At 37.4% G+C, this 17,622-nt stretch overlaps 1 protein-coding gene across 1 annotated transcript; it reads right to left on the bottom strand.

Annotated features, from left to right (window-relative positions):
• On the bottom strand, positions 478 to 14,183 carry LOC104732332. The gene is made up of 13 exons (XM_010451862.2): positions 13,387 to 14,183; positions 12,955 to 13,292; positions 12,174 to 12,732; positions 11,957 to 12,073; positions 9,863 to 10,028; positions 7,085 to 8,763; positions 6,541 to 6,750; positions 4,105 to 6,345; positions 3,703 to 3,815; positions 2,811 to 3,207; positions 2,413 to 2,727; positions 1,903 to 2,160; positions 478 to 1,602 (listed from the first exon to the last, which is right to left on the bottom strand). The coding sequence occupies exons 1-13, from the start codon at positions 14,155 to 14,157 to the stop codon at positions 577 to 579; spliced, it is 8,190 nt and encodes a 2,729-aa protein (XP_010450164.1). The 5' UTR covers positions 14,158 to 14,183; the 3' UTR covers positions 478 to 576.

The following is a 17,622-nucleotide window of genomic DNA, read 5'->3' on the forward strand; positions in this document are numbered from 1 at the left end:
ATAGTCTTGAATTCAAAATTATGGTAAACACATGAAAACATATTTTTAAGATTTATGATTCTGATTAAATTTTTAACATAACTTATGGTAAAACATCACAAACTCTCGATCTCAATGTCTAAATAACAAAAAAAATTGTTATATATTTGTAATATTATTTAAGAAGGATATGTAAAATTAGGCGGAGTATAATTGGGTGACTGATTTTTTTGGAACAAGGTAATAGTTAGAGAATAATAGTAGTTAGGTGAAGCCATTTTTGGAACAAGGTAATCAATACTAGATTACTTAAAAAATTAATTATCTTCCTCATTTAATTGATAGTTAATGAACAAATCGGGTTTACTTCGCTTTTAAATTGAGCTAAGTCCATTACTCCATTTGGTTACGGCAAGGACTATTTTTTTTTTTTTTTGTCAACAACTTTGGTGAAGAACATCTAGTTTGGTTTGGTTTGATTCTGCTAAATTACCCATCTGTCTGAAAGAATTTAAATTAAAAATAATTAAAAAGTATAATATTGTACAATGCCAATAATCTAATCTAATTAACAAGAGAGAGCGATTGACTGGGTTTTTAAAATGAAACGTTGACCTCGTTTCGCTGGTTTGGCATGAGAATCAATAACCGGAGATGACCTTCTTGGCATAACTTGACCGGGTTTCTATGCTGTGTGAGGATTGCATTACTGTTGCCTAACAAAACATGAGCAATTATGTAACCATCCCCTTTCTCATTTGCAAACTGCCATTCTCTCACTGTCAAGTTGAAATAGTCTTTCCGCGTCGACACCGTTGCTTTCACCTCCACGTACTCTTTCTTACCACCTCGGCTTTCGATCAGTAGGTCGTAAGGTAAACCGGTTTCACTCTGGTCGTTAACCCATCTAACCAGAGCCTCCTTGCCATATTTTGCAACAAAGTATCTGTACGCTATTTCTTCACCTTTTCTACCGGTCTGTTGCGCTTGTGCAGCCCAGGGTGTGCCGGTGTGAAGCTGATCTCTTTCGCTGAAGTTAACCGAGAAGGAATTGTTCCATTCATGAGGAAGATTTGGATTGAAGTTAGTAGCAGCTTGATTCCCTGGGGTTGAGCCACTAATCATATGCATTGAATGCAATGGGTTTGGCTCACTAGTTCGTGAACTTGTGCCTGCATAATTATCATATCCAGAAAACAAGTTGGTATCAGTCATCTCAGTCGGTATTTTTTCCTCAGGAGCCTCTGTTTCATCCTCTTCACCGCTGCTATGCATACCAGAGGCCAGCTCTTGTTTAGAATCATCAACGTGGGCCTTGCTAGAACTATGTCCTGGTTTGGAACTTGAAGGTAACCAGCTCAAGCTTATTCCAGCTTTCTTCTTCGCTTTAACAACAGACTTAAGGGACCAGATCTTCTCATCGTCAGGAATCTGATGAACTTTCTGACTGTTCAGAATGAAAGATTCCATTTGCTCCTCGCTCAAACCAGATTCTGCCATTGTTTTTATCAAGTGAAGGAAATTTGCCAGATGCAGATCAGGAACCCCGTTGAAAAACAAACGAGACAGTTCCATGAACAAGGAATGGGAATCCAGACATGGTGTTGTGTACAGAGCTTTATCCTGAAGACAACAAGAACAAACATAATAATATATCAGTAAAAAAGCTGCACTATAAAAATCTGCATCGGATTAACATATAAGATTGAACTTGCATAGTAAAACTTCAAAAAAAAGCACATGCTAATTTTCCAGATTGGGAATAAACAACTGACGTATTACAAAACCATAGTTCCGGTCACATGGTTATGACAAAAGCAAAGGATACTTTGCATATCAGCAGAGAGGAGTATGAAATAGCCCCTAAAATCCCGCAATATTTTGTGTAAATAACGCAAAAAAGAAAAACGAAAGAAGACGTACATGTAGAAGAGAGCTGCATTTGAACTCCTTTTTAGAGCTAATGCCATATTGCGGTATGACATTCCTATAGCATAACTTATCAGCAACAAAGATTTGTAGACGCTTGAGTTGACTATGGACTGTCTTTTTTGTCTGGGTATACTTCACATGATGAACAGTATAGATATATCGCTGGGCATAAGGCAGAGCCCAGTTTACAAGTGACACTGTTACAGTATTATCTTGCGAACCTTCATATTTAGCTTCACGTTTTACCACCTGAAAAATACATAAATACCACAAGAGTGAATTGGAATTAAGGTTACATAGTAGAAACGGAGACACATATATCAGTTCTCCCCTGGTATATAAGCTACAAGATGATATTTTTGGAGTAAGTGCATCAACACAATAAGAAAGGCTTACTCTTGTATTTCAGAGCAAATCTAATGTCCCTAGGAAGCCCTTACATGTACAACTAAGTGGCTTGCATTTTTCAATATATTTTTGTGAAGGAGAAGATAAGTTTACCTCAGAAATACTTGGAATGCCCAAGCTGTGCATGAGTCCAGACACTTTTGTTTGAAGCACCTCTTGCTCTTTATCATCATTTTCCCCAAAGTTAATGAACTCAATGTTATCCTTCTTTATAAATCTCTTCTTTAACTTCTCATCATCACACCAACATACGAGACCAAACGAGGAGTGCAAGGAAACCCACTTATCATTTTCAGTAGGAAGTACAGTGTACTCGAGTTCTGAAAGTCTCTCTTTAAAATGAACGACATCTTCGGAAGATTTGCCAGAATTCAAGTCATCACTCCACTTCAAGAAAATTTTGAAGACCTATAGGCATGAACTTAAAACTTTAATAAAGAAGAGCATAGATTGAAGATAAACAGGACGAGATGAATCAGTAAATAACTTACAGCCTTGGCAGCACATGAGGGTGACACATAATGTGCGAACTGCCCTAGAATTTTAAGGTATTCTTGAAAAGGAGGCGTCTCAGGTACTCCACAACCATTCACAAAAAAGTCATGGAGACCTGGATAGATAGTGCACAACGTTTTCCTACGCAATGATTCCACAACACTGCTGATCTGCGAACTGATCTCTTTTATCTCATTTAAAACGCCAGCAGAATCATTCCAGTAAACATCACCAAGTGGCAAGAATATTCCAGATATCAGATCATTCTGCCTACTTCCAATTTCATGTGGTACAAATACAGACGGGAGAGTATGAAGTTTTTCAGTTATTTTCTCCTTTGAATCAGCCATTTCATTCCACAAATATTTGTAAAACCTGGTAATCTGAGAGATGCTGCAAAATTAAAGACAAGGTTGTATGCTGTTAGAAAAAACATCAGGAAAGGACTGTCTCGTATCATCATCAGGGGGTTTTGGAGTCACAACAAGGGGTTGGAAAAACAAACACTTGACTAGAAGAAGCATGTTGTAACTATATAAAAAGAATAACAACTAATTGCAAAATAAATTACATGGAAAATTTATCTGAATCCCATGAACTCTGTTCATACGTACACATAAAAGGCACTTATAAAAACGTTTAGAACTCAGTTCTCATGTCATTAGACCTGATATTTTAGAGCTAAAAAGAAACAAATCTCCAGCAGAAAATCATTTATCAGCCGTAAATCATCCAATGCACAATAGTGAACAGTGTTTAAGAACTTCCTTATTTGTAATAAAGTGGAAAGAAAACAAGTAAAAATGAATGTAACTTAAATCACAACACTCATCTAGAAAAGATGGGAGTCACTGTATAAAAAAAAAAGCAACATGTTGAAATTGCTACCTTGATTTAAAAGAGTCTTCACAGTGTACCCAGGTTTCTAGGATTTCCGGAGCATCATTGAGGCAAACTTTGGTCTTAAAACCAATATCACTGAGTAACTTCACACTTGTAACCTGTTCCACAGTAGCCCAAATATAGAGGTTAAACATATAGGTAAGAAAACTCCTCCGCTCAGTAAGACACTGTAGGAGGTCCATATGGTAGTGAACTAGTAATCATACCAAGCAAAATATAAGATATCAAAACAACACACCGTCCCACAAAGAACCCAAACCTCTAATCAAATTTCAAGACCATCCATGTAATATTATAAGTCCATAGATAAATACTCAAAAATCAATTTATTCACTGCGTATATTCGACTAATAGTTATAATACCAAATAAGACAAAACCAAACCAACCTTAGGAACTGCATAGGGAGCGTTCAAGCCAAGTATTGACTTCACATCATCACAATCATGATAAAGGTCCTTTGCAAGATGCAATTTGTTGTCCATGCTTGAAACTATCCACTGAGAATCACAAATTACCCTCATAAATGAAGATTCTGATGATCTGATGACACCATGCGTACCCGAATAATAGTTAACAGTTGCTTTATCATGGTAACAATCATCCCACAGTCTATCAAGGACTTCCAAAAGATACTTGCAACCTTTGCGGCCATTACTTTTGTTCAAGAGAGACAAGAGATCAACTAGTTCCGGGGATTCCCAATCTTTGACAACTAACTCGGGAGATAACAAGTTGATATCATACTTTTCACAACGTGAAACAGAATAGAATTCAGCAATGCTCTTTTCAACTTGCACCACTTGAACAAAATCAGCTATTCCAATCTCTTGAAAAAATTCCCGCCACTCATTCAATCCGCATGCATAAAATTTTGATGCTGGATGTTTCAAGTAGGTACCATCAACCACAGGCCACAATATATCCAAGTTTTTGGTAAGCTTCTTCATGTTGACTTGGTTTCCAAATTCTTCACCGAAATGAATTGACCCCTCACCTAGCTGTTTCAACCCATAATTTGACAATATCAGAGCTTTGCTTCTTAACTCAGAAATAATGTAGTTCCTCTCATTATGACAAATATGACAGCCAGATCGTAGATGTGTCATCACAAAGCATAAGTAATCAACCATCAAACCCTCCTCTGTACCTCTAATCCTCGCCTCAAAGGCTGGTAATATATGAACTTTTATGATTTCATGTGCTGACAGCTTTTGAACGCCAATTGCACAAAGCATGTCTGTGAGGTCATCTACACAGGATTTTTCATCAACAGAAGACGCCAAAAGAAGGGAATGATCAATGGTTCGGAGATTTCCATATAGCATAGGAAATGCTTCAAATACATCACCAAGATCTAACCCAGAGGTGTCATGGTGCAACCATACTGCACCTTCATCTAAAGAGGTGAACTTACCATTTGACAGGGGAATAAAAGGGATATTGTGAAGGTCATCTATAAGAGTCTTATCTATACCTAACTCTCCATTACCATGCCCAGAAGAACGGAATAGTATGTAAAGTTCAGTAATTATAGACGATAACCATGCAAATCCCATTGACTGCAGACAACCTTTCTTGTGACTCAATGAAGAAAGAATCTGCACCAGAGTCTTCGGCCCGTAGTCTTCAATGCCCAGTGACCTTGACAGAGAATCTGACAAAACTATATCTTTGTCCAAAAAACCCAAAGCAAGATGCTCCTGAAGCAATCCATCCTTAAGAAGAACCCTTATCTTTTCATTCCAGTTTCTTAAAACCTTGCAAGGAGGAACCCATTCTTCACCGTCTCCCTCAAGCAGCAAGCAATTTGTTGTTCTCAATCTAGATATAATAGAACGAGGAAGAGAAGAAAAGAATCCATGCACCTCCCCGACTAGAGGTACGAGCTGCATGTATGAGGACACAGCTTTACCCAGATTCTGGGCGAAAGAAGGAAGACTGCAAAAGGACCTCAAAGCATCCACAAACAAACCCGGAAATTCTGACAACAGCCACTGGTTCCAAGGACTATCCTCATCAACATCCTCCCTTGATGATGTAAGAATGAAATCCCCTTGTATAATAAATTTCAAACCATAAGTTCTTAGAGGAAGAAAAGCAAAAACGGGTTCTTGAATCATACATGATCTGTAAGTTCCATCTTCCATCATGTCAAGAGTGAATCCTATAGAAATCTCTGTTGTCTGAACGCCATCACGAAGATTGGCAGCCTTTAATTTCTCTGATGCCACAAACCAGGTCATACTATTTTCTCCACATGAAACCTTTATGATATTCTTGCTCACAACCTCTTTCCTCATGACCAAGAGAGAATCGTCAAGCATGTTTCTGTATACTATGCACTGGAGGCGATGTAGGAAGAGTAGTAATGACGGATGAAGGTCTGAAAACATAGGTTCAATGTGATTCACTGTCGTTCTTTCAGAATCAATGGCTCTGAAAGGAAGTGTAATGCAAGTGTTCCATCCTGCATCCTCTAGGTGTAAAGCACGGCCAGATAACACGCTGATAAGCGATTCCATATCATGAGGAGGTACAACAGTCGGTAAAATATATCCAATCTGACCCTCACTTATATCAAACTTGAAATGGAAACCATTTGAGTGGATCTCAGGAGCATCAGAAACCTGGAAAGTGGGTCCAAGCAAAAGCGTTAGAATGAATTATCTGAGAAAGAATTTGCTACGATTCGTGTATCACTTAGCTATATACATATGCCTTTCAAGCTGGCAAAGACATGTTTTGGAATAGAAATTCCAAGGCCATTTCTTAGCTTAGCATACTATAATCGTAAACTTAGTATAAGCTTGGATTGTACATACCCGAAACACTGACTTGAAGCCAATTCCTTTCTTCCCTATGTACCCACCAGATCCTTTCTTTGTAGATCGACCAACATCACACAGGGCCCGAATATTCTCAGGCATGAAGCCACACTCATTGTTTAAAACAACAATCCCGGTCTTTTGAAGAATGAATGTGAGTGTGGGTTCCACGTGTTCAGGGTACTTATTGTCATCAGCATTTTGAACCTGAAGCAACAATAGCGAGAGAGTAAGAGGATCACAAATGGAATGTCCATTAAATCTCTCCTGTCTACAGAAATAGTGATAAAGAGACCTACGATGTCAAACAGAGATAACAAACATTTTAATACTCATTAACCCTCCCCATTATAAGAATAAATGATAACGGGTTCATCTACCAGTTGACAGCATAAAGTTATTACCGAATAGCCAATCATCTTGGACAGAATAGAACTCGGTCATAGGAACAGACATATGCATAAGATTGCCCCAGTGAACCTAATTATAATGCTTGCAAGAAGATTATAAAAAAAGAAAGAAAGAAGGTAAGAGTTCTCACGAGTTCAAGAATGAAGTGTGAATCTTGAGAATACAATTCCTGGGACAAACACTGAAGTGCTCTTCCTAACCGAGCATGTTGTTTCTGCAGCATATTCATCTCAGTACCAGAAGAAGTTGAGTCCAGCCCAAATTCATCCTGTCTGATTGAATCAATAACAGAGACTGGATTATCATGAAACTCGGGTGCAGTCTGGGTGAAAGCCTCCCCAACAGAATCACATGAAGTACCAGCATCACCAACTGTGTGACAAGATTCATGAGGTTCATTTTTGTATTCGCACGACTTCTCTGATACGATCATGCATCGTTGTTCGGTCTGAATTAGGTCATCCAATTCGGTTTGCACAAAACCTGCGCCAGAATCTAAGTTGGACAAAGCATTCTCCACTACAGCTGAGTTCGGTGAAAATGATGAGGAAAACTTATGGTAATCACTGATCCACTCAACAATGCCTAGCAGCAACCCGACATCATGAAGCATAATGCGCTGCTCTGTGTGTTCGCATGCAGACAAAACAGTTGTAGGAGCATCTTTAACAACAGAACGTAGTCCCGAAAGCAAGACATCAACAACTAAACTGCGAAATTCCCCAGGTAGATACCCCAGACAATCAAGAAGAAACTTAGAGGCAGCATAGTTACTTTTAGCCACTTTATTTCTCTGTTCTACTATCATCTTGTCCAAAGAAGTACTCGGCTTCACTGGCACATGCATGCGCACAACAGAATTCCTATCATTTAGCTCCACCTCCTCGGAATGGTTATCAAAAGAAACTTCAAATGCACGTTTTGCGTAGCATTTTAAAAGGGAAAATGGTAGATGTGTTCGTCCATTTAATGATATCAACGACAACAACTGTGCAGCCGTATGGTAAGCAGATCCTCGAAGAGCAGCCTCTAAGAACGAATCTGCTGTTGCAGAAGGATCTGTTCTAATGATCTTACCATCCCTTGTCGCTAGACACAACAGATCTTTTGAATTAATCTCATTTAAACAGCCCATAAGAGGACCAAACTGTGGGGCATACCTAAGATCCCAGTGACACCATGAATTCAAGTCTGACAACAATGGAACTCTAAGCAAAACATCTAAAACCTCTTTGGAAGCAACAGCATTAAGAATGCTGCTTCTTGCTTCAGTATCATTTCCCACTGTCAGAGATTCTTCCAGATGCTTACTGGTCAAAGAGTTTTCAGCTCCCAACAATGTTGCAGAAAAGAGGACACATTTAGAATAAGACTTCTTCTTAGCAATGATTTCAGTGAAATTTTCCTCTGAATCTCTTCCTACAACCTTAAAATTGATTGATGGAAACTGTTCTGCAAGCAGTCGAGCTACCATTTCTCTAGATATTACATTATCACCTGAAAATTCAGAAGCTTGTGAAAGCAAAAGGGTCAACAGATTCTCATTCACGTGGGCCTCCAGAGGAAATTCTTCCCGTAATTCTCTAGATAGAAACCTTTGAAGTTGTGTTGGTAGTAGTAACATATGTTTTTCCAAGAAAGTGAAAAACCCACCCCAACCAAGAGACTCAAAATTATGCACTTGAAATTGCTCTACCAACAAAACCTCGCAACTCTGTAGCTTCCTAAAGATACCAATGTGCTTCTCTCCAGAAAGATCATGCTCAAAATACAAGGAAAGTCTTCTGATAATTTCTTCAACAGTGTTACCTAATAGATAAAATTGATCAGATTGCAAAGTGTAAGAGAATTGACTAGCCCCAAAAGACTACCACAGAACCTTATTAAATAATGCATCTCAAGAAAACATTTCCCATTCTATTATAGTTCCTTAATCGTATAACTTGGATAACTAAAGTACTATCATGATGCTACATACAGTGTAGCTTGACCATAATTTGAAAAAGTACTTGGCAACAAATAACCGAAATTAAACATGCAGAGAGCGCAAATGAAGATAGAGAACAAAAAAATACTCACTGTGTTTAGGAGGCATAACATGCTGAGTTTTGCTTNAACTGTCAGAGATTCTTCTAGATGCTTACTGGTAAAAGAATTTTCAGCTCCCAACAATGTTGCAGAAAAGAGGACACATTTAGAATAAGACTTCTTCTTAGCAATGATTTCAGTGAAATTTTCCTCTGAATCTCTTCCTACAACCTTAAAATTGATTGATGGAAACTGTTCTGCAAGCAGTCGAGCTACCATTTCTCTAGATATTACATTATCACCTGAAAATTCAGAAGCTTGTGAAAGCAAAAGGGTCAACAGATTCTCATTCACGTGGGCCTCCAGAGGAAACTCTTCCCGTAATTCTCTAGATAGAAACCTTTGAAGTTGTGTTGGTAGTAGTAACATATGTTTTTCCAAGAAAGTGAAAAACCCACCCCAACCAAGAGACTCAAAATTATGCACTTGAAATTGCTCTACCAACAAAACCTCGCAACTCTGTAGCTTCCTAAAGATACCAATGTGCTTCTCTCCAGAAAGATCATGCTCAAAATACAAGGAAAGTCTTCTGATAATTTCCTCAACAGTGTTACCTAATAGATAAAATTGATCAGATTGCAAAGTGTAAGAGAATTGACTAGCCCCAAAAGACTACCACAGAACCTTATTAGATAATGCATCTCAAGAAAACATTTCCCATTCTATTATAGTTCCTTAATCGTATAACTTGGATAACTAAGGTACTATCATGATGCTACAGTGTAGCTTGACCATAATTTGAAAAAGTACTTGGCAACAAATAACCGAAATTAAACATGCAGAGAGCGCAAATGAAGATAGAGAATAAAAAAATACTCACTGTATTTAGGAGGCATAACATGCTGAGTTTTGCTTAACTCACGGTTTTCACTTGGGTTAATTTCACCAACTTGATTTCCTGAGCCTGTATTAGTCGTGTCACTTAAGCTAGTCATTTGCAAATTATCATATATGCTATCCCACATTCCACGTCGTAATGAAGTTACCTGCCAATGTAGCATAAGAAAAAAATGAAGCAAAAATAAGAGACAATGGGTATAGGAAGCTCATCTTTAAGAAAATTAGAACCAATGCATGCAAGCAAATGAGAAAATATCAGTAGAACTGAAAATATCCTGCTTCAACATCTATGTCATACTAGATGTGTCGGAAAATATATGTTTTGTCCATACATTAATTATTACAATTAAACATAAGATGAAATGCTTCCAGGGCAAGTTAGCTTTCAACTTAACAGATAATATTTTACAACACAAAACAGAACTCTGCATATTTCATTTAATATAGCAAATTGGTATCACTAAAGATGCTCATTCTACCGTATTTCAGTGAGAGGAAAGCATAGTCATATGTAGTAAAAAGAAAATCACAGAACAAACTGATGATCTTGATTTGACAGAGAAAGGTAAAGTCAACCCACAGAAAAACATCTATACTGTTCCAAAAGTAACTTAAATGAAGCCCATAACAGAGAGAGATAAAAGTCGATCTACAGAAAACATAACTCTTTTGCCAAACAATATGTGACACATTTCAAATTTTCTAATCTATATCCTACACATTTTTCTTTATTTTTAGCTGAACAAAACAATTCATAATGAAGTAAACAAATCCGTAGAAAAACTCCTTAACAAGGGGGTAAAATGAAGTTACTACTCAATTACGGCAAACATCTGCAACTTTTCCTTCAGCAAAAGTAAATGAAATGAATTAATTGCAAAGATAAAGAGATACAATTGCTTGAAACAGCTTTCCCACTGCACCTAAAGACTCTTGTAATGTTGCGGTTTTATTTTCGTCTGATTGTCAAGAATAAACAAAGACAATTAAAGAAAGACAATGCAGACACTTCTCGAACATTGAACAAGATGCTTTTTGCACAAGGCACGAAACCAGGTAAATTTTTTTTGAGATGCTACAAACTCGATGTTAAATTTCAGGTGTAAAAAAGGAATAGCAAGGAAATTTCATAATAGTAACATGAGATGTTGGAAGATTTTCATTAGTTCATTTAATAGGGAAACAAAGAGATGAAGTAGGGGCTGGAGGTGACAAGGGGGTAAAGTTTTGAATGATCCACAGTGTGTAGTATTTTTTTATCCTTATTCAGCCTGCCTCAGTGACATTGTGATTTATCAAAGAGCAAAACTGAACTAGAGGAAGTTTATACATTTGCTGAACTCAACTCCAAGACTTTGCAACTGGGTGCTACGTCTTAGTTCAGGAGCAGGGAGGCTTGAATTACACAGAAACAAAAAAAAAAGAGTACGAGAAAGAACAGAAAAACAACAAGAGCAAAACCAACATTAAACCAAGTAACTGTAGATGTATGAGCGGAAATCGTCTAGCTTTTAAATCCAGCAAAACTTCCAGAATTTGAAAAGGAGATATAACAGAAAATAGTGAGCCTGTGTTACACAGTGAAACCATCATATATCTTTTCAACCGGAAAAAAGCAAAAAAAAAGGGAAAAACAAAAAGGGTAAAGTAAAAAAAGTAAAACTGAGGAGTGGAGTAAAAAATGAGTTTGAATGTAAATCGGAATTGCAAACGTGAAATAATCTCGCATCCTTCACTTTGAAATATATGAGTAGTTCACACAGACCTAGACAGAATAACCACATCATTTTCCATCTTCAAAGTGACGGAAAACAACAGCTTTTTCTTTAATAAATATTTGATAGATGAAAAAAAAAAATCTTAAATTTAGTAGCCAAACATCCTTTTGTTCTAATCCAAATTGGGAGATAGGATAAAACAGCTATTTTGCAGAGAAAAAAAAATACATCCTTGGATGAGGACGTCAGATTAGGAGGCACTAAACGAGATTTTTACTAAAATTCTTCAATTAAATTCAATGAAAGGAAAAAAGAAAAACGCAAAAAACTTTAACAAAAGTAATATGACCACTCACAGCGACATTTAGTAATCCAACAAACGGAAATGATGACATTGCTTTAGCTCTTTTAATCTGAGCTCGTCGTCCTTCAGAGCCCCCCAAGTTGTAAAAAGACAACATCTTCTCGACAAACTACAGTAATAAAAGAGAGTATTAGAAAATAAACGAACATGAACCTACGGTGTATTTGATATATGAATCAAACAGTCATCCAATCTCAATATGAACTTACGGTTGAAATGCTTAGCTCTTTACATGTGTCCTTCCAAGTTGAAATAAACACCCTTAAATCTCCTTCAGAAAGTGTGAAATCAGCCTCATCGACACTGAAAACCTTCTTAGCATCAGAATCATCAGCCAATTTAAGTATCTCTTGTTTTGCGTGTCCTTGTGACTTAGAGGGGGCTTTTCTAAGCAGTTTGGACGAATCAGATTTTTCGTGATTACGTTTTTCACCCTTCCTTTTCTTATTGGAGCCCCCAAGCCGCTTCATCTCTTCCGCAACAGATGGATATGGACAACTATTGATATGGTCAGAACTATTAAGATTCCCAACCTCATATACATTATCACTATCATCTGAGCTTGATGAATCAAATCTTGTATGCTTGCCACAGTAATCCTTATGATGTAAAGCAAATGAGTCAGCACGCTCAGAGACAGTTAAGGGTCTATCTTGCCGTTGTTTCTTTGAGGAGGGGATGTGATACTTTTGATGCAGCTCAGTCAGTAAGACTTTCAATGTTTCACCTTCTTGTCTCTTCGCGTCTAGAATGAACGATACATACATCCTACAAAAGATGTACATATAATCAGGCTAATACAGTTCATACTAAGAACAAGCTGAGAACCTAATCTAGTAATCTCTTATAAAACCAGATCCAACATTTGAAAAACCAAAAAAAAATATTCTAAGAAGACATCTCCTTGATCAAGTTTTATAAAGCAAGCTTACTGTACTATCAAAATAAGTTAACTCATAAGCAAGTTTAGAATCCAGAGAAAAATCATACCGCAAGCTCTGAATACGCACACCAAGCTTTTCCTTGCTTGTAACTGACTTTTGGCTTGCAACAAAATTGAGAAATTCATCGAGCTTAACATCTTCTGTCATATAAGTGTGCAGATAGCTATCAAGAAATGATATTATCTCCTCACTAGTGATCTGAACTGGGCCAGTAGAACTGGATATGGATGGAAAATAGAGCAAGACTAGTGGATGCTGAAGCAAAGGTCCCAATTCCAAATCATCGAAAGAATCAACAAACTCGTTCCGGCATATTGCCGCTTCCAAATCATACAGGGTCACGATTCTTCTAGCCCCAACGAAGCAGTGAATAAATGCATTGATCTACAAGAGATACACCAAAATCTTTTTCCTCAACATAAAAGCTCTGCAGAAGAAGATAGACATAGTCCAGATATGAGAAAGTTTCCGTTCTTACCTTGCCTTCAATGGCCATAAGTTGACGAAGAGAAGGAACATCTTGCATTTGAACACCCAAGGAACGCCAAGAATCAGCCTGAAGTTCTTCAAGAACCGCTCTGGACACTCTAGTCGAAGAAACACTCTCTCCAGCAGCAGCGACTGCTTTACGCGTCTTGTTAACCGCCTTATCAATCCGCATAACTTCAACTTTGCGCTTCGGTTTTGCGGATGACTTATCCAAAGACACATTATGAGTAGAGATGGGTAGAGTCACACTAAAGGAATTAGCACTCTCACCAATAGCAAAATCAGAACTCGGGGGGACAACATCAGTCCCCTGTACAACAACCTCCTCTTGCCGTCTTCGTTTAAAGGAAGAGCTTTCGAAAAGTTCGTGGCTTTGAGAGGAGGTACTGATATCGTTGTTACTAGGCAAAGATGATTGAGGAGGGAAAGAGAAGCTGTTCTGGCTATGGTTCTGAAGGAAAACATTAGCGTTAGCTCCAAATTGGTGAGGGATTTGTTGTTGATGATGGAAGCTAAGATTCTGGAAATTAGGGTTTCCGAGGGAGAAGTCTGGTAAACTAGGGCGGTAAAAATTCGCCGGAAACTGAGGGAGAGGGTATCTAATAGGTTGTTGATTGAAATTGGGAAACAAGGGATTCGCCTGAGGAAGGTATCCTCCTCCACCGGGAACGGTGTTGTTGATGTTTCCGTTGCCTCTGCCACTTCCACTGTTGTTAGTGGAGGCGTTTAGAGGCCACGAACCGTCGCGGTTCCCTTGCATTCGTCGGCTGAGGGGAAAAATTAAAAAAAAAAACGGTATAGTTGGAGAAGAAAGGGTTTAAGAGCGTCTCCTCTCTCTTATATACACGATGAGAGTGAGTCTGTGTCTCTCTCTTAGCTTCAGAGGGTTAGGGTTTAGGGTGACGCGTCCGGTTTTGGTTCCGATTTTGCAAACCGGAATTCGGGTTCCGTGATTCTTAGAAAGGTACTGATATCGTTATGTATTTGGTATTCCTTACACCAAATCTCCATCATTCATTTGATGAGAGGGTTTTCTCGTAATAAAAAAATTATTTATTTTGATTTTTTGGTGTCTTCAAACTTAAGAATGATAGATAAGGTGAATATGTAATATTCATTTTCCATCTATGTAAAGCTAATAATACTTGGAGAACACTCTCCTATACTTGTATATATTGTATATATTGTATATCTTACAATTAATGAATACAAAAGTAACTCACATCATTATTCAGTAACACTAGATTAGGATCCGCGGTACAGGGCAAAATTATTTATAACTAAAATATATAAATTATAAGCTGTATTTGTTGGTTAAATATGTTATAATTATATAATAAGTGATATTTTTCTTGTTTAAACCATATAATACCGCAATATATTTTATTTTTTACATAATATTTATTTAATCAATTTAATTAGATATGTATTATCTGATACCGACAATGATAACAAAAAATGAAATGATTTTTTACCCGTGTAACACCGAATTAGTGATATTTTTTAATTTACATAAATATCGATAAAACTCGTCCCGCTATATAAATACATCCCGAGATATTTTAACTCACACTATATCATCTTAATTTTTAATATATATTGTGTACATACGGTATAATATTTATCATATTTAACCTTTTAAAAATCTTTAAAATAAAGAACCGGAATAAACCAAATAATTTTTTTTAAAGTTTGAATGCCTGATAAATCAAGCTTTCTACTCATTTGTATTTGAAATCATTTTGCTCTCTTTTATAGTTTGACTCTGAACCATTGCCCAATTTTTTTAAACAATGTGGGATATTGTACCCATATGTTTTTATTCATCTATTGAGTAATATATGTCTGTTTTTAAAATTTTGTATTACATCATATGCATGAAAAATCACAATTTTTACTAACTAAATGTATTATAGAATAATTCAAGATAATTTTAAATATAAATTCAAATAAAAATGAAAGGAAATCATATATCTATGTTTGAATGAGGTAGAAAGATTTCCTTATTTTTATAAATCTTACCTATAACTAATTTTGAAATTTTTGGTAACTAATATTAAAGTTAATGCATTGGATGCTAATTGTTTCCAAAATGAATTTTTTTGTCAAAAGTTGCTGCAAAAATACTTATAGATGGTATTAGGGGTGTCAAACGGGCATGCCCGCGCCCGAACGGGACCGTGACGGTCCCGTATTTTCAGCGATCCGCCGCGGACAGGTCCGCCACGGGCGGCGGGCAACGTATCTCTGCCCATGCCCGCTCCGCCTAGTTTTGCGGACTAACGGGCATGCCTGCGGGCTTTGACATCTCTACTAAAGTGGGTTCTTGTGGAGTGGGTTCTAGACGTAATGTAAACAAATTTAGTATTTTCAGAGGTAAGTAAACTAGACGTAATGTAAAGCTTTGCGTCTCTAACTCTAAACTAGGCCGAACGTTCAGACATGTAATAGTTCTTATCTTTGTTTTAGAGTTAGTTATATATAAGAGGGGAATTTTCTCAAAAAAATTGCTTGCAGGCTCTAAACCAGCAAATAACTGTATGCTCTGTTATTATCTTTGTATGCTCTGTTGCAGACATGTAGACATGTAATAGTTCTTATCTTTGTATGCTATGTTGCAAATAAATTTAGTATGCTCTGTTTCAAAACAATATATCAAATAAATTGCAGGCCCCTACCTGCCCAAAGAGAGATGCATCCGTAACGAAGGAGAAGACTTACAGTAGCACAATTTCAAGATAGAGAGCATCCTTGTGCCATAGATTCACGTACCGGTACTAGTCACCAAAATTTGCAGGCCCCTACCTGCCCAAAGAGAGATGCATCAGTAGGGTAAAAGCTGTAACATCCCGGTTTTTGAAATTGGGAATTGGGCCGGTTTGTTTTCTTTTCGAGCCCATTGAAGCCCAACAAGAACAAGTCATAACGAAAAGGGTTTATTTTGTGTAATTGTGTTAACGTGTATAGGCTTATATCGCCGCCGTCCTTGTTCAGCAAGAGAGGAGAGCCGATGAACCCTCAAAACACACCAGCAACTTGATCGTTGAGTATTGGAAAGCTTAAGTTGTGTTCTTGTTGTTGGTGTTGTTATCGGTAAGAAGGAAACGATGGAGAGACGTTGTTGTTGTGATGAGTCTCGTGGAGGAGAAGCTTACCGTACGGACCCGTGGTTCTCGCTAGTCACCGTCGAACACCATCATTGGTCAGTTAGCCACCGTGAGTCACCGGATGACCGCCGCTGTCATCGGAGCAGTCGTGGTCCATCGGAGATGTCGTTAAGGGTAAGGAAACCCTATTTTATTATGTAGCTTGCGGAATAAGTTTCTGATATTGTCTTGATGGATCTGTTGCTTTGTTGTTGTTTGATTGTTGAGAGATGAGGATGTGACAACTGTGGACTTGAAGCTTTGTTGATCGGCGTTGCTGACCCGTCAAGAATCATTGAGTGTAAACGCCGAGAAAGGTAAACGGCGAAACTCTTTCTCGTGTCTGTCGTTGTGTTGTGTTGCATTGATTATTGAGCCGAGAAGCTTAACCAACTAAACCAGAGGATTTGAGTCCAGAACCGAAACTTGTTTATCGAACGTGCATGACTTAATTTGTGGTGTCATGCATGGTTAGTGGTTACGTACGTTGTCGATGACGTTGGTTAATATAATATTGGTGAATCCGTGTATTGTGGCTGGTTGAGGAATTGGTATTGTGGGAGCATGTGATCGTACGTGGACTAAACTGTGGTGTATTATATTAGAATTTGATCTAATTAATTTAATTAAAGGAAACACCATAAGTATAAGTTATGAGACTTTGGTTAGGGTTGTTCTATTGGATTAATATCATGGTTATGGTCTTTGATCGGCTATTATAAACTGTTGCAGATTGAGAAGTGTTGTTGGACCGTATTTGCGTTGTTGCTATTTCTAAATCAAGGACTGATTCATGTGGCTAAGGTGAGGACTAGTTGGTGTCTTCTACATATTCAAATGTGTTTGGATAGTTGCTTAGTTTAAGATTAAGCTGAGTATACCTACGAGTTGCATATATTATGAGTAACCGTATTTGTTTGTTGAGTGTATTAATATTTATAAGTATATAAATATGTTTTGATAAAGTATAAGAAAAGAGAATTAGTATCTTAGAGTTAGATATTGAACTAAAATGGATATTTTATGCGTGTTGATTGATGATGGCGTGATTGCGTGAATACATGTTATGTTGTGGTAAA

The sequence above is a fragment of the Camelina sativa genome, chromosome 12, assembly GCF_000633955.1.
Source record: "Camelina sativa cultivar DH55 chromosome 12, Cs, whole genome shotgun sequence".
NCBI lineage: Eukaryota > Viridiplantae > Streptophyta > Magnoliopsida > Brassicales > Brassicaceae > Camelina > Camelina sativa.